This window comes from Lepidochelys olivacea, assembly GCF_965140295.1.
Source record: "Lepidochelys olivacea isolate rLepOli2 genome assembly, chromosome: 24".
Lineage (NCBI taxonomy): Eukaryota > Metazoa > Chordata > Testudines > Cheloniidae > Lepidochelys > Lepidochelys olivacea.
In genome coordinates this window covers 1,744,426-1,766,182 of record NC_140434.1, presented here as the reverse complement: position 1 = coordinate 1,766,182, position 21,757 = coordinate 1,744,426, and the positions used below count along the sequence as shown (strand labels likewise).

The following is a 21,757-nucleotide window of genomic DNA, read 5'->3' as shown; positions in this document are numbered from 1 at the left end:
ACATCCCACGGTGCACCCTAGAATAAAAGACCATGGCAACCTGACCAGGGATCTCAGAGCACTTGGGAGTCGTGACATCACTCCCAGCACCACTCCTGGAAGAAGGGTTGGTGTCGTGAGGATATTTCATTTGTAGGGAAACTGAGGCAGGGGGAGGGGAAAGGGGCTCACCCAAGATTAGTCAGTGGTAGGCACTCGGAAAAGAACCCAGGAGTCCTGTCTCCTAGTCTGTTACTCTAACTACTGGACCCCACTCCCCATAGATGGGAAGAGAAACCAGGAGTCCTGGCTCCTAACCACCCCCCGCAACCACAAGACCCCACTCTCCTCATGCAGTCGGGGTAGAACCCAGGGGTCCCGGCTCCCAACCCCCACCCCATTCTAACAAGACCCAGGTCCCCTCATGGAGACAGGTCCTGGCTCCCTCTCCACTGCTCCTTCCACTACACACACTTTCCATGCAGCATGGTGCTGCTCAGGGTGCTTTGAGTTCTCCCACTTCCCAGCAGTTTGCAGTCCCTCAGAGGGGAGGGGGCGACTTTATTAACTGTCTCCCAACATGCAGCCCCCCTCTTGAGTGCAGGGTCGAGGTTGCATTTAACAAAGAGCTGCCTTTCTCCACCTGCTTTTCCCATTCAGCCAGGAACAAATTCTCCCCAGACAATACGGACCCGGCGGTAACTAGATAAACGCCTTGGAAACGAATTTACTTCTTTGCATGGAAAGCCCATTTGCATGGCAAACGCTCCGGCTGCCCGTTGCTGTTAATAACCTGCCCTGACACAGGTTCCGGCCTCGCTGCGATGTTATTGTATCTCTGCCTCCCCCAGCCAATAATTGGCTCCATTAACTCCCTGTCCTCTAATGGGGGATTGGCTGATTACGGCCATATCCGTGCCCCCACTGAGCCTTGTGGCACATTCCCCGTGTTGCCGTAAATAAACTTCCCCAGGGGGGCTAGTCTCTGGACTGCAGTGGCAGCTAGAGATTCCAGCCAAGATCGGGACGCCTGTTGCTGCAGACACAGCCTGGACAGACTGGCTCTCGGAGACCGCGATGCCCCAGGGCAGGACGGTAAAGGCTCACCCAGCAGGGCTGTGGCAGACCAGAATTACGTCCTCTTGAGTCTCAGACCAGGGCCCCTCTGACTTTCCTGGACTCCTCTCTCTGCTACCTCCTTTTCAGCACACCTGAGGTAGGAGGTAGTGCCATGTCTGCTTCCCGGCTCTCCAGTCCAACCCCCCCCCCCCCGCCATGGGGCCCAATCCCCCTCTTCCGCGGCCTCGCTCATCACCGGGGGCACTCCTGATTTGCCCTGGGGCGAGTGAGCACCAGGCATTGAAGCAGCCCTGTGGTCTGCATGCCTTGTCTGTGTGTGTGGCCCCTGCATGTCTCTCTGGGGCAGTGCTCAGCCATGGGGGGGCAGGTCTCAGAGTCCCTGCAGGCTGCCTTTGTGCGCGGCTCCCCTCGAGGGACCCCTGCCAAAGACTGCCCTGGACTCAGTCCTGCCGGCCCCCAGTTCCCCAAAGCACTAGCCAGCTCCCCCAAATCATGAGATCGGCTCCTCGGATTCCCCTTTCTGGTGCTGGGGCTGTTAGGGCTGCCCCTCTTTCCCGTTCTCCAGCTTATTCCCTGCACTCAGAAGGGCCAGAACCACACTTGGATTTCACACGTGAGCTGAGAGTCTCCTGACTCCAGGAGCTGGAGATTTAAGAGAAAACACCAAATATCATGAGACACTCACAAGAGGTGGTGATGCTGTACGTCTGGGTGCAGTAATAGCCGAGGCGGAGAGCTGCAGTGCTCACCACTGCCCCCAGGAGGCGAAGGAGAGCTGGAACCTGGGGCCAGTGCCGGGGGGGGGAGAGACCCAGCAGGATCAGGCCCCGCTCCCCTTCCTGGCCCGGATCGGGCCCCCCCTCATTCCAGCTTCTATGGAGGGCTCTGGACGCTCTATTTTCCTCAGCCCCGCCCCCACCCACCCCCCTGGCCCTCCTCTGCTCCCTCCTCCCATTGTCCCCCCCAGCCCCTTCTCCCCACCCCCGTCCCATTGCCCCCCACCTCTGCTCCCCAGCCCCAGCCTCTGCTGCCCCCCACGGTCACCATCTCAGGCACTTCGGGATCCTTTGGCTGCTTGCTCTGTGTGAAGTTTTATAAGCAGGGGGAGCCGGGAGGGTCTCCTCGACCCCCCGCCTGAGGCCTGCCACCAACTAGGCCTCTGCTCACCCACACACTGGCCATGCCCTCGCCCGGGCCCCGAGAGCCCCAGAGCAGGCGGAGGGACGTGGGGGGCACCAGTTCTTTCCCTTTCACCCCCGGGCGGGAACGCTGCCCACGTGGGAGGAGTGGGGCAAATGGCGGGATCGAGCCACGCTCCCCGGTGCGGCTGGGAATTGCCCTTTCCCCGTGGGGCCCTCCCTCCCCCGCTCTGTCCCCCCGCCCCCCACATCTCATCCCACCCTGTCCCCGTCTCTGCCCGTTGGGATTTCCCTACACCCCCCAACTTCCCTCCCCCACCCCGCAGTGGTCAATAAGTTACAGGCAGTGTTCCCAATTTAGTCGTTTTCCAACCCGCCCCCCCCCAAGCCCTTCCAACGCCCCCTCTCATTTCAATTCCCCCATGGGCAAAACATGAAAAACCCCATCCGTCTCCGGCAGCTCTGCTCAGTCCTGGGGGCGACCAGCGGGGGGCCAGCATCCATCTCCCCCCCCCCACCGGGCTTTGGAAAAATCGTCCCCTGCACCCCTTCCCTGTCCCCTCCCTCGGGCAGGTGCTCCCTGCCTGCACTGGGGGGGGTTCTGGGCAGGAGGGGGTTAAGGAGCCGGGCTATGATAACAGCCCTTTTGTCATTGAATGAGGGGAAGGAAAAGACTGCCTGCCTGGGAGATAATCAGTCACTTTCGGCACCGGGAAGCGAAGGGAAGCGAAGGGAAGGGAGCTCCCAGCGGCTGGAGCCCAGGGCAGCAGGGGGACGGGGCGCCTTGGAATTCCGGCCATGGTCCCGGGGCAGCCCGCCGGGGTCTAGGGGCCTGGAGCTGGGGGCTGCGCCTCGGGGGGCTGGGTCGGCCCGGGGGCAGCGATGCGCCGGTGACGCCATGCGGTGGGCGCTGGTGGTGCTGTGCGGGGCCCTGTGCCAGCTGGGCGGGTCGCAGGGCCACGGGGCCAACCTGACGGTGGCCGTGCTGCTGCCGAAGCATAACATGACCTACCCGTGGGCCTGGCCCCGCGTGGGCCCCGCCATCTGGCTGGCCATCGACCGGATCAACCGGCAGCCGGACCTGCTGCCGGGCCACACGGTGCGCTGGGTCTTCGGGAACAGCGAGGACAAGCACGGCGTCTGCTCCGACCGGGACGCCCCCGTGGCCGCCGTGGACCTCAAGCTGGCCGACAACCCCGACGCCTTCATCGGCCCCGGCTGCGTCTACAGCTCGGCGCCCGTGGCCCGCCTGACCAGCCACTGGAAGCTGCCGCTGGTGACGGCTGGGGCGGAGGCCCACGGCTTCGACAACAAGGAGGACGTGTTCGCCCTGACCACGCGGGCCGGGCCCAGCCACCGCAAGCTGGGCGAGTACGCCGTGGGGCTGCAGCGCCACTTCAACTGGACCCACCGCGCCCTGCTGGTCTACTCGGACGAGAAGCTGGACGACCGGCCCTGCTTCTTCGCCATCGAAGGGCTGTACGTGCAGCTGCCCACCTTCCGCAACCTCACCGTGCTGGACATCTCCTTCAAGGACGGCGACGAGGCCAACTACACCTTCCTCATCCAGGAGATCAAGCAGAAGGGCAGAAGTAAGTGAACCTCCCAGTCCCCCCTTAGAACGGCTGCTTCCAGGGACCCCCCTGCCCCATGGTGCCACAGGCCCCCCACGCAACTTCAGTCCATCTCCCTATTGCAACATCCTCCCGCCCCGCAGCCCTGCCTGCCACTTCAGTGCGACTTCACCCCCCTGCTCTGCGGTGCAGCTTCTCACCACAACACCCCCGGCAACACCCCCGCGTGGCACGCTTCTTCAACCAAACAATGCCAGGGCCCCCAGTGCAGCGCCACCGCCTTAACGCACCCCCCAACGGAAACGCTGCCCCCCTTCTCCCAGCCCCCCCCGTGGAACAAATCCAGCCCCTTGGATTCCCAGCAGGCCGGGGAGAAAGTTTTCTCCAAGTTGCTTTGTGTTAACTTTGTGGTGTGCTGCAGCTCCAGCCAGCCCAGCGCAGGGTCTGGTTCCCCAGCTCCCTGCACACAGAGTGGGGGAGCCAAGCGGTGTTGGGGGTGGCTCTGAATTGGAAAAGGCAAGGAGCTTGCTGGGATGGGGCTGATGGGTTCAGCCGCCCCTTTGAAATGTACAACCCTCCCCCTGGGCAGTGAGAGAGGGGAACTTGGACAGGACATGTTGGGGACCCCTCCAAGCCCAAGAATAGAGCCAACGGGAGTCTGGCTGCAGGGAGATGGGGTGCGTTTGGTCTGCTCCCATCTGGCCCCGGTTTGGGGAATTCTGCTTGGGGGTTTGAATCTGACCCCAGCCAAAGCCACTCGAGGTGCAATCCACCCGTCAGGTCCCCTCTAATCCCCCAGGACAGGACCCTTCTCAACCGTCCGGTCCCCAGTGGTCTGTCCCAGCAGCAGAGGGCTGGCTCCCCGTGGGAGATGAAAGGGGATGCAGTTCCCATGGGACAGTCCCCCTGCCGGAGCCGTTCCCCAGCTACTGCAGAGTGCAGGGCAGCTCACTAGGTCGGGGCCCAGCACGCAGCCCCTGGGGCGACCCTGCAGGGCCGGAGGATTTTTGCTGAGCGTCTTTCATTCCAAACTCTCCATCTTCACCAACGCCCCAGGCTGGCCACCAGAAGGCAGGTGGGCGCTTTGCAGGTGGGCCCCAGCCTGCTGGGGTGCAGCGGGCAACTGCAGGCAGAGCCCAGTCTGGGGCAGGGGCACCTGCTGGGGAGACGAGCTCTGAATCCCCCCAGTCCAGATGACTCTTGTACACATGACAGGTTTCAGAGGAGCAGCCGTGTGAGTCTGTATTCGCAAAAAGAACAGGACTCGTGGCACCTTAGCGACTAACCCATTTATTTGAGCGTGAGCTTCCGTGAGCTACATCCGGTGAAGTGAGCTGTAGCTCACGAAAGCTCACGCTCAAATAAATGGGTTAGTCGCTAAGGTGCCACAAGTCCTCCTTTTCTTGTACACATGGCTCTTGGCTCTAGGGGCCTGATCCAAACCCTGCTACAGGAGGAGACATTCCAAGGACTTGGATCTGGCCCTGGCAGCATGGAACTGGGCTGGTGCCTGGGCTCAACCCTGCACATTGGGGAGGTGACCCTCAGATGGGCCGTGAAAGTTGTCCCCCCACTCACCTCCCACCATGTGTCCAGCCTGACCACGGAGCCCTGGGCATGGGAATGTCTAACTTTCCAGCTGGCTCGGAGACGCGCTGCATACGAGCGTGTCTCTCTGTGCGGGTGCGGAGACGGATTGATTTGCAGGGCGCCTGGAAATCCCTTTGCCGTGGAAAGGCGCGGAACTGGGCCCTTGGCAGAGAATCTTCAGTCTTTACATTTTGTGAAAAAAAAAAACCAGATACTGTAGAACCCCCTTTATCCAAGCCCCCGTTATCCGGCGCTCCCTCGGGCAGCAGGGCTCGGGCTTCAGCTGTCAGCCCCGGTTCGGCTCCTACGCAGAGCTGGATAATGGAGGCTCAGATAAATGGGCTTCTGCTGGGTGTCCCTAAAAGCTGCTACCTGTGTGTACTGTGGCTGGGGACCGTGAGGGTCAGCACTTCCATTTCACCATGTGAAAACATGGCTATGTTGGGGTTTGTATTGGAGAATGTCGGGGGTTTTATCACAGAAAACTAGGGTTCCTGGTGATTAGGCAGCGTGTGTGCCTCCCTGTCTCGCGCGTGTGCATGTGTTTGAGTGTGTAGAGCGTGTGCATGCAGAGGGATGGATTCAGACCGGTGTGGATTTGTGTGTGTGCTTTGGGGGGCGGTTGGGGCAGGCTGATGGATCGCCTCCCTTTTAGGGTTTATTGGACCCGGACCCTCACCGGATTTCTAACCCACCGACTCCTGGGCGCCTGGCACTGAAAAATCGTAGCCCCAACCTGCTCCTTGCTCCTGCTGGACAAAGTCTCTGACCCCGTGGCCCGTCCCACAGACCCAGCTCCTGACCTGGCTGGGACAAAAGGCAGGAGACCTGGCCGTCTGGAAGTCAAAGCTGCTATGGCAACCCCTGGCCTCATCTGCCTGGCTGCTCCCAGAGGCCTGCCCGGGCCAGGGCTGCGTGGTACAGCGGTGAGCTGCATCAGCACCTGCCCTGGGTTTGTGCCGATGTCATTCAGAGCAGGATCCGGCCCCCGAGGCTGTGAGCTCTGTGGGCCAGGGGCCGTCTCCACGCTGTGTCTGTACAGCGCCTGGTGCTGTGGGGCCCGATCTGGGACCGGGCATCCCAGCGCTCACCGAATACACCTAATGACAGCTGGGAGGAGCCGGGGGTCAACAGGCCATGGCTCCAGGTCAGAGCAAGGCAGGAATTCCTGCGCGTGGGGAGGGGATTCGCTGCTCGGATAGCCGGCGGTGGGGGGAGGGCTGGGATCAGCAGAGACACCCGCGGCGGGGCAATAGCCTGGTATATTCAGCCTCCCTGTCTCCGCCCAGCAGCCTGGCTCCTGTGCGGCATGGCCAGGAAGCCTGATCCTGGGTGACAGAGCAGCCCGTGACCCCCCTCCCTTCCCGCACAGTAGCCAGGCAGGAGATGCGGATCCTTGGAGGGACAAGGGGGGCAGGGATCCCGCTCAGGGAGTGGAGCGGAGTGATGCCCCCCTGCCCATCTGACAGCCGGGAACCCCAGCGCCATGGTGGTGGGCTTCTAGTGGAGACGCTGTGATAGCTGGAAGGGAGAGCACCCGTGTGGCTGGGCCGGGGGGGGGGAGGGGAGGGGGCAGAGCCAGGTGATGTTATTCGTGGAGGATTTCCTAAGGGTGCCAGTGGATCACGGCCATTCTAACCCTTGTGTGAGGGTCGCGGCTTCCTCCCAGCGTGTGAAGGACTGAGGACTCTGTGGGGGTGCTAATTAATGTCATTAACCCTCCCAGCCCAACCTTGGGGCTGAGCATCTACCATCGGGGCCAGATTTACCAAAGAGCCCGGCCCCCAGCTGGCCCCCAGCATGCCGGATCCTTCTGCAGCGGAATCCTTTTGAGACTCTGGCCCTAGAACTTGCTCAGTCCCCAAAAAGCAGCCATGTCTGGGGTGGGCCTTGGCAGCTGCGTACCAGCCACATGGCAACGCTGCCAGATGTTTTAAGACAGGAAGTGAAGAAGACTCCTGTAGTGGGGAGTCCAGGGAGGAAGAGGCAGGATGCAGGCCAGAATTAGGGGTGATTGCCTTGTCTCCAGGAGGAGGGGCACTTCCATGTTTGCAGCTGCAACTTCTTTAGCGTTCTGCTCCCCTGGGTAGGCGTAGCAGTGCCGGATTCCCACCCGAGCTCGCAGAGGAGCCCTTGTGCCGTTTATACAGGGGCGCAGAGCCCATTTACTCCCATCCGCCTCTTTCTCTGCTTTGTTTCCTAACGTGTGGGGGTTTCTGTATGCCTTCCACAGCTCACCCATGTGTCATGGGCCCTTTTGTGCAGGTGCCAGGGAGGTTCCAGGTGGCCCTTTAAGGGGTGCCTGGCCCTTTAAGGGGAGATGGGCACAGCCCCACCTGTGACCCGCTTAGTTCACCTCCCCAGGTGGATACAATGAGCAAAGTCACATGATTGGCAGGTCAGGTGGCTAACTCAGTCCTCTGGGGGTGGAAATAAAACCAGGTGATCAAGAAGGACCTTGGGGGAAGTCGGGTGTGAACGTGAATGAACGTGAACGTGAACCAAGTCCCGTCCCGTCCCGTCCCGTCCCGTCCCGTCCCAGGGGCTCGCAGAGGGTTGGGGGTGTAGGCAGTAGGAGCCAACAGAGAGAAAATTCTCTAGCGGGAAGAAACCACAGCAGGTCCAGGGCTCAGCTGGGGAGGAGTTTGGAGGTTTCTTGGGAACTTTGTGATTTGCCCCAGGAAGGGCTGTGACCTGACCCAGGGAAGCCTGTGGTGACATTATTCAGTAGCTCTAGAAGGGGAAACTGAGGCAGTGCCTAGGCTGGAGCCAGAGCTGGGTCAACAGTGCTGCTCCATTGGCTTCAACGGGTACTGTCTGCCAAACTCTGCCGGACTGTGCTAGGCCTGGGGCTGGAGCTGCCCCGATGGGCATGAGATGAGCAGTGAGTTCAGCGGCGCTGGGCACGGTGTGGGAGCCCCCGGGGGCAGGCTGGCTGCCCGGGCCCTGCGGCGCTGGGCACGGCATGGGGGGCCCCTGGGGGCAGGCTGGCTGCCCGGGCCCTGCGGTGCTGGGCACGGCATGGGGGGCCCCCGGGGGCAGGCTGGCTGCCCGGGCCCTGCGGCGCTGGGCACGGCATGGGGGGCCCCCGGGGGCAGGCTGGCTGCCCGGGCCCTGTGGCGCTGGGCATGGCAGAGGGAGCCCCCGGGGGCAGGCTGGCTGCCCGGGCCCTGCGGCGCTGGGCACGGCGTGGGGGGCCCCCATGGGCAGGCTGGCTGCCCGGGCCCTGCGGAGCTCTGTCTGTCCCTGGTGTCTGTATTTCACGATGTTCGTTCTGTGTCTGCCTGGGTTTGTTTTGTCTCGTCGGCTGCTATTTCTGGGGCCTGGCGCGCTCCCTGCCCGGCTTCGCGCTCCCTCTAGGGACCTTCCCCGGAGTCCGTCGCTGCTGCTGGAATGGGCAAGGAGCAGCCCCATGGAGCCTTGCTCAGCCCCGCAGCAGAGGGGTGCGTGGGGTGGCCCGGGGCTGCGACAGCCCCGGGGCAGGAGCTCTGGGCTGGCTCTCCCACCTCTCTGCTTTCCCCCAGCAGGAGGCGGTGTCCTGGGCAGGGCGCTCACCCCCTCCAAAGCTGCCGCCGGGAGCAGCCACAGGAGATGCCCAGCATCAGGGGCACAGGGCCCCAGGCTCTGCCCACAGGGCAGGGCCGCCTTCCACCCACTGCCCTGCCAGCATGCCCTCGCCCCACCCGGGACGGGCCCCTCCAGGGCCTGACGGTCTCCCCGCGGTCGAACGAGCTGGGACCCTGCCCCCAGCCAGTCTCCTCTCCCCGCCCTGCGAAGGAGCCGGGCCCGCGGGGCAGGGCCGGGCGCTGGGCGAGCTCCACGGATAAATCGGATAAATCGCTGCCTGGAGCCCGGGCTGGAGGGGAGGAGGCGCCGAGTCAGCACAACAGGAAGCCTCAGGGCTGGCGCCCTGGCTGCGGAGGGGCCGAGCGTTGACTCGGCCTGGCCGGGGCCCCGCTGACAGAACGCGCCCCCTGACCCCGGCCGCGCTGGCTGACCCGGCAGCAGGGAAACAACGCGCCGGGCTGCGCGCGGCCGGAAAATAACAGGATGTTCCCGGCCAGCTGGGGCCTGGGGGAGGGTGGGCTCCGACCCCCTCCCTGCTCCCCATCCCTTGGGTGCTGGGCTTTTCCGCGTCTCCGCCAGAGCGAGATCGTTGCTCGGCTTCCTGGCCCCGTGTCTCGAGCGGCCCCAGCCCGTCCGTGCTCGGCGCTCAGGCCGGTATCGCCTCCGGGGCGGCCCCCGGGCTGGCTGGGCTGGGGACGCTCTGGCCTGCTGCTCGTGGCACGGCTGCCCCCCGGGCACAGCGGGTGTAAGCAGCGCTGCGGCATTGCATGCCCATGGGCACAGCTGCCAGGGGCTGCGGGGAGTCGGGGGCCCCAGCTCCCCTAGGCCTCAGCCCTGCCCAGAGCGGCGGCTGTCCTGGCGGTGGTTGGGCTGGGTGGGTGCCACCCTGGCTGCTGGCACCAGTGGGGGACTCTAGGGTTAAGCACCTGGCATGGTGTCCCCGCATGTGCAGCCCACCTCTCCCTTGGCCTGCTGCTGCTGAGACTGGTGCCAGCCACCGGGACAAACACCAGCTGTTGCTAAATAGATCTGGGTGGGAGGCTGAGCAACCGGATGGGCTGTCTCTGTTCACAGCCCTTGGGCTGGGGCTTTGCCTGGGGCCCCACCTCTCCGACCGGTGCCCCCTCCCCGGCCCAGGCGAGGACTGTGCCAACCGGGAGAGCAGGCAGGGGGCTGCTGCCCACAGCTACAATTTTATGATCTACTTAGTCCTGCCAGGAGTGCAGGGGCCTGGACTGGACGAGCTCTCGAGGTCCCTTCCAGTCCTGCGATTCCATCCTATGGGGGCTCCCACCCGCCTTTCAAGGCAGGGAAGTGGAGTTTGTTTCACACACTCATTTGTGACCCTCCCAGCAGTCCTGGGCGTGCCCCTTTCATGGTGGGGGGAGATTGGAGCACATGCAGGGAAAGGGACCTGCCCCCAAATCAGAGTGATCTGGGGCTAGAACCCAGGAGTCCTGGCTCCCAGTCCCTCCCCTCCCCTGCTCTAATCACTGGACCCCATGTGAGGCAGCAGGGAGGGGGGAGTGTTGACCTGGGAATGTGGCAGGGGAGTTTCACTGGGGAGGGGAGACCTGAGAGCCTGTAACCTGAGCCGGGAGGAGGAGGGGGAGGTGACACCTCTGCCCGGGAATGTGGACAGAGGCTGCAGGAGGGGGCCTGCTGGGGGGGTTAGTTTCAGTTCGGGACTGGGTGGAGGAATGCAGGGAACCCCAGGGCTGGGGTCTAAGCTCCCTGCTCCCCCAGAAGGACTTGACTGAGGGGTCCTGGTTGTACCCACAAGCTCTGTTCTGGACTGTGTTCCTGTTGTCCAACAAACCTTCTGTTTTACTGGCTGGCTGAGAGTCGCGGTGAATCCCAGGAAGAGGGGTGCAGGGCCTGGACTCCCCCACACTCCGTGACACCCCACTTCCCAGCCAGAGTCAGGGAGAGAACCCAGGAGTCCTGATTCCCCATCCCAGTCATTATATGGCACTCACGTCCAGCGGTAGGAATAGCACCCCCACCCCCATTCGCCGTCAACCCTTTTGTGGTGTGTAGCTCTGGGCACCTGGGCAGCCAGGCCGAGCCCCCTCCCTCCGGCGCTGGCTGCGTCCTGAGGACCTGGCACGGCCCTGGGCCCTTGTGAGGCGGGCTGGGGAACAGCTCGTTAAGCTCAGCTCCTCCCGATTTCACAATTTCACGATTTCGTGGTGTGAAGGGCTCCCGGGGGAGGCGGCTCTGGCAGCTTGTGGCCGGGTGGGGCGGCGTGGGGGGGCCCTGTTGTCTTTCCAGCTCAGCAAAGGGGAGAAATATGGAGAAAAGTGCAGGCAAAACCCTGGGGGTTTGGCTTCCTGGCCATGTCTGCCGAGCACCTGGACCCCTGCTCTGCCAGCGGCTAGCAGCCAGCCCTGGTGGCTCCTGGCTACTCCAGCCCTGGCCTCTGCCACCAGGGGGCACCGTGGGACACAGGGCAGGAGGAGGGTGGGTGTGTGTGTGAGTGTGCATGGCTGGCTGTGTTGGTCCCAGACCGGCCCCTGCGCCCGGCCATGCCCCACGGGGCGTCCCTGGCTCTTTGCTGGCCAGCCCGCCTGAGGGGTTGCCGGGGCTGGTAACCTGCCTGCCCAGCTCCGGTCCAGCTGCTTCCCCTCTGGCAGCAGAAGAGGGGGGAAGAGGGGAGCATGAGGGTCAGGGCAGGATCTTGGGGTGCATGGGGGTCCATGCATTGCTCCCTTGGCTCTGACCGCGCCGGAGCTAGAGAATCCGGGCCAGGGTCCCCTCAGCGTCCTTGGAGCCACCAGCCTGGCCCAGCCTCCCCAGGACAGAGGAGCCTCAGGCGAGACAGGGCACGTGGCTCCATGCGCCTGGTCCGGGGGCTAGGGCCGCTAACCCCATCCTTCCCCCTGCAGTCGTGTACGTCTGCTGCTCCCCGGACACCTTCCGCCAGATCCTGCTGCAGGCCCGGCGCGAGGGGCTCACGCAGGGGGACTACGCCTTCTTCTACATCGACGTCTTCGGAGCCAGCCTGCAGGGCTCCCGCTTCCCCGACCCCCAGAGGCCCTGGAGACGCGGGGACAAGGACGACGCCAATGCCAGGGAGGCCTTTAAGGTGAGGACTGCCCAGGATGGAGCCCTCCAGCCAGGTACCTGGGGAGGCCAGGTGCCAAGTGCAGAGCCCAGTTTGGCTTGGAGCTGGCCAGGGTCTTTGAGGAGAGGCCAGCACTGGCTGGGCCTGTTCTGGGTCACCGCGCCGGCACCATGGACTCAAAGAGTGTTGGGTAGAAACTACTGCAAGGGGCTGGGAGCCAGGATGCCTGGTTCTATTCCCAGGTCCACCACCAATTTGCTATCCGGCTCTGCGCCTCGGTTTCCCCATCTGTAAAAGAAGGGCTAGTGATCCTGCTGCCCACCGGGAGTGCCAGGGGTTTTGAGTCCATGCCTGAGGCCCTTGCAAGATTACTGGGGCAGCTCTGCCAGCCCGTAGAAGCAGGGAGGCCCAATGATGCCAGGGGCTCCGCATTCCAGGGTGGAAGGGGGGAGAACCCAGCGTAGGAAGCAGCTGAGGTGCAGCCCAAAGGCCTTTGTAGGAGCCTCGGCCGCTCATGATCTCCCAGGCTGTTGAGCTCCAGCGGCGGTGGGTGCTGAGACCTAGCTCGGGGGCTGCCTTGGTCCCGGGGGCCGGAGCAGCGCGGCTATGGAGCTGGCCCAGCTCCCTCCGTCCCCCTTGCAGCCAGAACATGCCGTGTTCGTGCCTGGCACACTATGGTTACACTGGCCGACGCACTAAGGTGCACCCAGCTTCACCCGTATAAAGGTGCTGCGGGCAGGTTCCAGGGCAGTGCCCTGCCTGGGGGAGGGGCACTGGGCTGACGGACTCAGTTTGCGGCTCTGGAGCCCTGGGTTCGAATCCTGCCAAATGCACTTGTGAAATGAGTTTGCTGGGCCTTGGCCCAAATTGCCTCCTTACCCCAGCCAGGCCCCTCTGTTGCCCGAGAGACCAGGGGCCGTGGGGGCAGCTTGTGCCTCCCACCCTCCCTGCTTCTGGCCAGCCCCTGCCTGTTTGCTCTTTGCTCTCCGCGAATAACGAGGAGGAAGGAAGCAAGATAATTTTCCCGGGTCTGAGCGCTGCCAGGGAAGGCTATTAATAGCCCGGGGGCGGGAAGCTGCCCCAGCCTCCCCAGGGAGCCCAGGCCTGGAGGGGCCAAGGGAGCCTATGGGCTGCGATTCTGGAAGCAAGATGAGGTGGAGGAAGGGGCCAGACTGGCAGACCTGGAGGCTTCTGCCCACAGCCTAGGGGAGCTGGGCAGTGGCAGGGGGAGTCCCTGGGAGGTGCCAGCTCACCAGCCGGCCCAGCCACCCTCCTGCAGGGAGTCCTGGCACCCGCCCACCTGTGGGGCTGCAGGTGCCGTGTGGGAAACCCAGGTCCATCACCTCCCACAGGCCTCCTGCCGGGGGGGCGGGGGTGCTGCCTGCTCTCAGCCTCTCTCCCCTCTCCGCCCCCAGGCAGTGATGATCATCACCTGCAAGGAGCCCGAGAACCCCGAGTACCAGCCCTTCCTGGAGCAGCTCAAGCAGGGGGCCCACACCCACTTCAACTTCACCCTGCAGGACGGTCTGGTAAGACCCCCCCTGCCCCCGGCACCGCCCGCCCCTCCTTGGCCAGAGACAGCAGGGCCGGTCAGCAGCCCAGTAGGGAAAGGCGGGGGGGACAGAGACTCGCCCGCAGTCTGGGCATGGGGTGGCCCAGTGCAGAATGGGGCCTGTGGGGCAGCATGGGGCACCCCGTCTCCCCCCCCCCGCCAGCCCATTGGCACCGCCCCAGCGGTTCTGAGCCGGCCCGGCCCTTTCAGATGAACTACATCGCAGCTGCCTTCCACGACGGGGTGCTGCTGTACGCCCAGGCCGTGAACGAGACCCTGCAGCAGGGCGGCACCGTCCGGAACACCAGCGCCATCACCCGCCACATGTGGAACCGCACCTTCTATGGTGAGCACCGCCGGCTGGGGCCCCCCTCGGACCCCCCCGGCCGTATGGATGCAGGAGCCTCCAGTGGCTGCCCCTGGGGGGGCCCAGACCCCCTCCTGCCCGAGCCTCACCCTGGAAGGGGGCAGAGACCCCCCTTCATGCAGCCCGAAGCCCTGGGGAACTGCTAGGGGAGAAGGGGGGCCCTGGGGGACTTGGCAGGACCAACGGGGGGCATCACTCCCCTGGTGCTGGGCACAGAGCCAGCTGCCCCCTGCCCTGCCCAGCACTGCTACACGGATCCTTTCCCTGAGCTGCTGGTTCCTCCGCTCTGGAAATTCCAGGGTTGGTGTCGTTAGTGGCTCGGGGCGTGAGCTGGGCCGGGAGCCACTGGGCCGGGCTACTCGGCAGGAGATGGACGGGCTGTGGAGTGACGGAGCCGCTCCCCTCACAGCCCTGCGCCCACGCCGGGGACCCCGCCGGAAAGCATCACGAATGCCCTGGCCAGGCTCCACATGGGTCCGCTCCCCCTTCTGGCGGGGCCCCTCCGCCCCATGGCGGAGGGGACACCGGGCTGCCGGAGGGTCTGTCAGACAATCCACAGCCCTGGGGCCTGCACTCTTTGGAGTCAGGCCCCGGCCGCTTTCCAACATGGGGAGGGGGCGAAATTCCCCAGCAGTTCCAGCGGCGTGCAGGTTTCTCCTTCGCTTTTTAGCCTGTACTGTGTGCTGTTGCTGCGCTCCACCCCAGAGGCAGCTGCATCTCAGCACCGGGCAAGGGATCCCTGTATAACCAGCCTTTGCGCCCCACCCCAGAGGGGCTGCATCTCAGAGCCATATGGTCCCTCCGATATCCCCTTCTCCACTTGTAGCCTGTCTTTTCAGGCCCTTCTGCCCTGTGAGCCCTGGGTGCTGCCCTGTGAGGGGGCTGGTCCCATGCTCTCTCATCCTCCCCTTCCCCGCAGGAGTCACCGGCTTCCTGAAGATTGATGAGAACGGAGACCGGGAGAGTGACTATTCGCTGTGGGACATGGACCCCACGAGCGGCATATTCCAGGTCAGAGGGAGTCTGGGCCCAGCCTCCCAATTCTGTCCTCGGCAGTCACCCCCGAGGCTGGGCTGGGATGGCTCTGAGCCGAACCCAGGGCCCAGTTACCTGCGGGCTATGGCTGGCGGGGGTAGGGGGTGATGGCAGCCTGGGACCCTGGGGGGTTCCTGCCGCTGGCCCCCTCCCAGAGCCCCCCTCTCTCGCCCTCTGCAGATCGTCTACAACTACAATGGCACCACCAAGAAGATGAGCGCAGTGCCCGGGTGTGAGATCCACTGGCCGGGGAAGGGTGTGCCCAGGGATGTCCTGCCCTGCGGCTTCGACAACAGCAACCCCCTGTGCCGCAAAGGTGGGGCCAGCGTCCCAGCCCCCCCCTGCCCCGGGCTTTGCAGAGCAAGTTCTGAGGGTTTCATTCCCTGGCCCAGGCCCCTGGAGCGCCGCCAGCAAAAATACCTTCCCGCAGGCAGAATCCAGCCTCCCCCGGCAGGGAGGGGCTGCGCTGGGCCGGCCGCATGAAAACAAGCCCCTCCAGGCAGCCTGGCCATGTGGCTTCATTTCCCACCCCCAGCAGGCTTTGCACCCCATACAGGGGTGTGGGGAGCGGCCCCTTTCCCACAAGCCCAGCCTAGGCTCCTCGGCAGCAAAGCCGCGAGGTGGGACAAGTCTCCTCGGTGTTTCTCTGCACCTGGTACCCTGTGCCCCCAGAACGGGCCCAGCAACTGGGCACGCTCCCCCTGCTCCACTTTGGGCTCTGCTGCCTCGTGGGTGTTGCCATGGGAACTTCCCCAGCTGAGACCCCCCCAGCAAACTCCCCCGGCACAGATCAGCACATACAGCCCCTGGGCTGGATTCGAACTCAGGACTCCGAGCCAGCCGCTCCCCACCATCGCCCTCCTCCCTTGTTTTGCAGGCAGCTTAACCACCCTGGAGATCCTCTCGCTCATGGTGAGCCTCATCCTGCTGAGCATCACCATCACCTCCTTCTTCATCTACAGGTGCGGGGGAGCGGCCCTGCACCCCAGGGCTGGGCCGGGGGGTGCGTCTGGCTGACCTTGGCCAGGATGCAGGGACGGGGATATGGGGAGCGGGTGCGGGGGGATCAAAGTGATGCTGGAGAAACACTCCTGCTTTACAGGCAGATGCGGGGGGAGGGGACACGGGGGGTGGAGGCGGGCTTGGGGCTGGGAGGGGGTATTTGTCCTGGGTTGGGGCAGCACCTGGCCCAAAGGGGTGCTTGGCCGTGGCCTGGCCAGGCGCTGGCACCATACCGATGCCTAGCGGCGTGGGGGGCACTGGGCATCGGGGGCGCTCGGAGCTGGGCTGGTGCCCTCTCACGCCCCCCCGGCGTGTCCCGGCGCAGGAAGCTGGACCTGGAGAAGGAGCTGGTGGCCGAGCTGTGGCGCGTGCGTTGGGAAGACGTCCAGTCCAGCAGCCTGGAGAAACACCTGCGCAGCGCCGGGAGCAGACTGACCCTGTCGCTGGTGAGCCCCCCGGGGCTCGGCCAGCCTGGGGGAGGCGGGCGTGGAGCTGAGCCCGCCTGTCTGGCTGGGACCCCGGGCTGAGCAGCCCCCCTGAGAGACCCCCTCTCCAGCCGGCGCCGCACTGCGGGCATCTGTGGGTGAAGGCAGCGGGGCAGGGCCCCTGGTTACAGCTGTGGATCCAGGGCGGTTAATTAAACGCAAATCCCATCAGGGAGCCCTGAGCAGCTGCTGAGCCAGGCCAGGGGTTGGAGGGAGCCACAGGAGGGGGCGGGTGGGGCTGGCTCTGAAGTGGTGATGGGGGGGGGGTCCCCACAGCCTGGTGGGGGGCCCCCTCCAGCCACTGTCATCCTTCCAAGCCATTGCCCTCCACTCCAGCCCTGTCCCCCCAGCAGGCCCGTGGCCAGCAGGGCAGTGGGGGTGAGATGGGAAGGAGGGTTCCCCGAGGGCTGTGGGGGGGTGCCCCAGAAGCCCTGGGGTTCCATTCCCCACAGGAGGGGGTGCGTTGGTGCTGCCCCCTGCCCTGCCGTCCCCCCTCACACCGGCTCTTGCTTCCGCGCAGAGAGGCTCCAACTATGGCTCCCTGCTGACCACGGAGGGGCAGTTCCAGGTCTATGCCAAGACGGCCTATTACAAGGTGGGTGGGGGGATCCCGCCTGAGCACACGGGGAGCAGCCAGGAACTGCAGGGAGCGGGGCGGGGTCATGGTGCTGCGGGGAGTGGGGCAGGGTGCAGGGGGTGCTGCACTGCGGGGAGCAGGGGGGTCAGTAGGGGGCACTGTGGGGAGCGGGGCGGGGTGCAGGGTGCTGGGGGTGCTGCACTGCGGGGAGCAGGGGGGTCAGTAGGGGGCATGGCCCTGCGGGGAGTGGGGCGGGGTGCTGGGGGTGCTGCACTGCGGGGAGCAGGGGGGTCAGTAGGGGGCACTGTGGGGAGTGGGGCGGGGTGCAGGGTGCTGGGGGTGCTGCACTGCAGGGAGCAGGGGGGTCAGTAGGGGGCGCTTTCCCCTGGCAGGCAGTGTCCATAGATGTTACAGCTGCCTGGGGGGGTACAGGACCTACCCCCATCTGAGCCCCCCCATGTCTTTCTCCAGGGGAACATCGTGGCGGTGAAGCACGTCAATCGGAAGCGAATCGAGATGACGCGGAAGGTGCTGTTTGAGCTGAAACACGTAGGTGCCGGCCAGCGCTCGGGCAGGTGGCTGGGCTGAGGGGCTCGGCGCGGCTGGCTCTGGGCTCGACCTGAGCGGCATCATCTGGGGCTCAGCGTGGGCTGCCCGGCTCACAGGGCGGAGGATCCAGGCGGGCTGGCACAGGGGCCATGTTACCCACCTGCCCACGTGCAGGACAGGGCCTCCCCGCCGAGCAACCCCGAGCAGGAGGCTGGGCTGGGCTCTCTTCCCTTCCTCCCCCTGCGCAGGCCCCAGCTTGCGGGGGGACCCGGACATGGCTCCCAAATTCTCTGGAGGGGAGGGGGTTGGTGGGACCCCTCCCTGCCCTGGGGCCCAGCTCCCCACTCCCCTGCAGCAGCTATTCACTGCCAGAACGTAGTGTGTGTGTGGGGGGGGTGAGGTCTGATCCCGCAGCATCTCCATTGCTGTTAGCGCCTGGGCCTGTGTTTGGAGAGGAGAAAAAGAGCTTCCCCCCACCCTCATGCCAAGAGCCTCTTGGCAGCCCCAGGCCCGGGCTGCAGCCACCGCGTCTGGAGCGGAGCCTCTGGGCGCGAGTCCCATCCCCACCCCGGGGGCTGCGTGGGGGAGGCAGAGGGGGAGCGCGGGAGAGACGTGCCCTGGGAGACCCTAGCGCCCCTTGCTCTAGCCCCCCTGCGCCACGGGGCCGGGGCAGGAGCTCTGCCCCAAGGCGGGGAGGGGTCCAGCCTGCCCTGTGCTGGCTGCAGCCCTGAGTGAGCCGAACATCGGGCCTCGCCCTGGGCCCTTCCCGCTCCTCCGGGGGGCCCAGCCGAGAGCCTTCCCTGGCTGCGCACATGCATGTGCGGATTCACTCGTACATGTGCAGGGTCACACGTGCACACACTGAATTCCCAGGCTCCGACTGGCCCCTCCTGTTAGACCTGGCAGCCTGCTGCCTCCCGCGGGCACCCGGAGGGCGAGGCAGGTCTCTGGCACTTGCAGCTGCCCCCCAGATCCGTGGGGCCAGTCCAAGGCACTGGGAGAGCCCCCTCCAGCCTCTGTGACCTGGCCTCTCGGTGCGGGTTGATCAGTCCCTAGCGGAGGATCTGGGGCGGGAGGGGTCAGTGCAGTGTCCCGGCCCGTTGCTGACCCTGCAGCCACTGCCCCTGGAGAAGGCAAGAGCCTGGCACGTCCTGCCCCCCAGCTCTGGGCCCCGTTCTCCTCCATGTGCAAGGGCTCTCCCAAGCCGCCCTGCCTCAGAGCCCTCACGGGCCGGGAGAGCTATCCCCCTGGGGGTCCCTTTCACTGCTGCTGCTCTCTGCACCCCCCGCCACTCCCCTTGGCACTGGCCATGCAGGAGGCTCTTAATGGGGGTGGGTGGGCGCAGACAGACCCTGTGGTTCCCCCCACCCCTGGATTCCAGGCTGCCGTCCCCAGGGAGGGGCTGACTCCCTGTTGCCCTGTCTCTTCCACCCCTGTTGACATCAGGGTGCAGGGGGGTGAAGCTGCTGTAAATGGCTGCGTGAGGAGCAGGGGGCCTCAGGGCAAGGCCCCAGGGGGTGAAAGGCAGCGCTCCACTTTCACAGGCTGCGGGTCCACATGTGGAACTCACTGCTGCAGGACACCTGGTGAGCTGGGACTGAGCCAGCTTGGCTTCTGGCCCGGGGAGGTGTGAATGAGCAGGACCTGACCCCATAGGGACACGGCTCTGTGGGAGGTGTCTCGATGCCAGTGCAAAGCCCTAGTGTAGACGTGCGATGGTGCTGTGAGGCGTGTAGCGTGTGTGCACTAGGGGGATGGCATCTGTGCAAAAAGGAGCCAGGGCACATGGACCCTGTTACTAGCAGCTGCTGTTGGCATCACAAGGGCCATCGAGGCCCCGGCCCCCGGTGTCAGGACGGATTGTCCCGGCACTGCGAGGTGCGCTGGGCCGAGTGCCGGAGCGGGGGCCATTCTCAGCTGCAGCCCGAGGCAAAATGCCCCCCCGCACCTGTCAACCCAGCAGGGCCTGGCCACTTGGCCCAGTCAGTCTGCCAGTGAGGCTGACGGGAGACAGGGCTGGACAGGCCAAAGGACTGTCCTGGATGGCAGCCACTCCTAGGGCTTCCCCCCCAGCCCCAGAAAACTCCTCGGGGCACCAGCAGGAGGTGTCGTCGCACAGGTGGGCACTTTCTGCGCTATGTGCTGAAGGGAGGGACCCGCTCCCTGGCAGGCAGGCGGGGCTGGCTCAGGTTATCAGCGGGGCTCTGCCACGCACAATTAATTACTCGTTAGCAAGGAAGCAGCGGGGAAGCCACTGTCCTTTGCTCGCTCATTAGAAATCAACCTGAGCCACGGTGCAGCACTGGGGGGAGGGGAAGCTTCCTGGATCCCTGGTTGCCGTATGGGGTGCTTGCCAGGCCCCATGCGGGGGCAGTATTCTCCCCACTTCCCAGATAGGGAAACTGAGGCACGAGGCGGTTAAGGCCCGACTTTTGCTGGGGATTGAGGCTGGTTACTAACACTTCACTTCGGGCGCCTGGAGTCCAGCTTCCCTCCCTTCCTCCCCCACTCAGACCCATGGGAGCTGCTGGGCGTTATGAAAGCTGGTCCCTGGGCCCGGGCACCAGGCGCTCCTGTCAACATCAGCTGGCCCCTCAGGGCTCTGGCCTGCTCGGCGACGACCCAGCAGGCCAGGCTAGGAGCTGGGCTAAACAAGCCCTCGGCCTTCTGTGCAGGCTGGTCTCCCCCAGAGCAGGCTCCTGCACCGGGCCAGGCGCTGTCCGTCCCACTCCGGGCTCTGGATGGGGATGGAGATTCCATAACCCCTGGCCAGGGCCTGAGGGCGCTCTGACGATGGGTCCTATCCAGACTCGGCAGCTGTGTGACCCATCTGGCCACCCGCCTCGGAAAGGGGGCGCATGGGATATGGATTTGTAACTGAGGTGGGGCAGCGCTCTGGCCTGGGGCAGGCAACGTGATCACAATGCTTCCCCCTGGCCTCAGAACCGGGATCTCTGCTGCTTTCCCTGCTGAGCTGAGGGAGGCCACGTCTCAGCCCCTTTGCAGGAGCTCATGACCCCTGTGCGGCCCGAGAGCCATGACTGCAGCTTATGGGCCCTGTTCCCTTTCGGTCCCGGCTCCGAGGGAGACGCTGACCATGATGACACGGCTGTGGGGCGGGGAGAGCTCCCAGGTTAGAGCCACCCCAATCCATGGGGTGTCCATCCGAGTGTGGGGTGAATTCCTGCAGCTTCTTGCCGAGCCGGGATGTTCCCTCTGCCCCTGCACATGGAGGAAGGTTTTAGCACATCAGGTCTTTTTAAATGTATGGGCTGGCCGGGGACCCTCTGTCCCTGCGCCGGCTGTGGGGAAAGAGCATGCAGGGGTTGAGCCAGAGGGAGGGGTGGGGAGGTGACAGGCCAAGAGGAAACTGGCCACGTGTTCCACAATCCCTGTGTCCTGTGCACGGCCCAGCTTGCAGGGTGCTGCACTGCATCTCCGGACATCTGGCTGCAGCTGGAGATGGGGCAGGGGGTGGACGTTGCATTGGGTCATTCCTCTGCTTTTGGGACTGGATTTCAGCACAAGAAGTTGGGGCTGCTGATCATGGAGCGACCTTGGAACCCACCCCCACAGCCCCCCGCTCGGCTCGTAAATATCACGCACTTGGATGCCGGCCAAGCAATTTCCTGCCCACCTGACTGGCCTTCTGAATCCTTCCTTAGGCTGAGCAGAGGCTTCCACCGCAGCTTCCGCCTTCATGGCTGTGTGGCTGTTAAACAGCTGCTGAGCCCCACCCCAGAGGTGGCTGCATCTCAGAGCCAAGTGAGGGGTCCCTTGTATAAATAGCTGCCATACTCCCCCTGCCCCACACACGCCTTTCAGAGTGGCTGCATCCCAGGACTGGGTGAAGCAATGCCTCTGAGTGGCCTGCAAAGCACTCTGGGACGAAAGGCCCTATGGACTCCAAGCGGCCTTCCCATAACCCTGCCTTCTCCATCCCCCTGCAGATGAGGGATGTCCAGAATGAACACCTGACCCGCTTCATCGGAGCCTGCACGGACCCCCCAAACATCTGCATCCTGACGGAGTACTGCCCCCGTGGGAGCCTCCAGGTATTGCCGCACAGGAGCTATGGGGCAGAGGAGATGCAGTGGGGTGTAGTGGATGGGACTGGGAGCTGGGACTCCTGGCTTCTCTCCTGGCTCTGGGAGGGGAGTAGGATCTGGTGCATTAGAGCTGGGGGGGAGCTGG

The 21,757-nt window shown here is 64.7% G+C and overlaps 1 protein-coding gene across 1 annotated transcript in view; it reads left to right on the top strand.

Annotated features, from left to right (window-relative positions):
- Nucleotides 1–2,887: 2,887 nt before the first annotated feature.
- The window catches only part of NPR1 (natriuretic peptide receptor 1), a 30,358-nt gene continuing 11,488 nt past the window's right edge, over nucleotides 2,888–21,757 (top strand). The window contains exons 1-11 of the mRNA XM_084614094.1: nucleotides 2,888–3,790; nucleotides 11,818–12,017; nucleotides 13,412–13,525; nucleotides 13,759–13,894; nucleotides 14,835–14,926; nucleotides 15,131–15,266; nucleotides 15,828–15,912; nucleotides 16,278–16,398; nucleotides 16,958–17,032; nucleotides 17,486–17,563; nucleotides 21,514–21,618. Coding sequence (XP_084470220.1) covers nucleotides 3,097–3,790; nucleotides 11,818–12,017; nucleotides 13,412–13,525; nucleotides 13,759–13,894; nucleotides 14,835–14,926; nucleotides 15,131–15,266; nucleotides 15,828–15,912; nucleotides 16,278–16,398; nucleotides 16,958–17,032; nucleotides 17,486–17,563; nucleotides 21,514–21,618 — 1,836 coding nt within the window. The 5' untranslated portion in view covers nucleotides 2,888–3,096. The remainder of the gene's footprint in view (nucleotides 3,791–11,817; nucleotides 12,018–13,411; nucleotides 13,526–13,758; nucleotides 13,895–14,834; nucleotides 14,927–15,130; nucleotides 15,267–15,827; nucleotides 15,913–16,277; nucleotides 16,399–16,957; nucleotides 17,033–17,485; nucleotides 17,564–21,513; nucleotides 21,619–21,757) is intronic.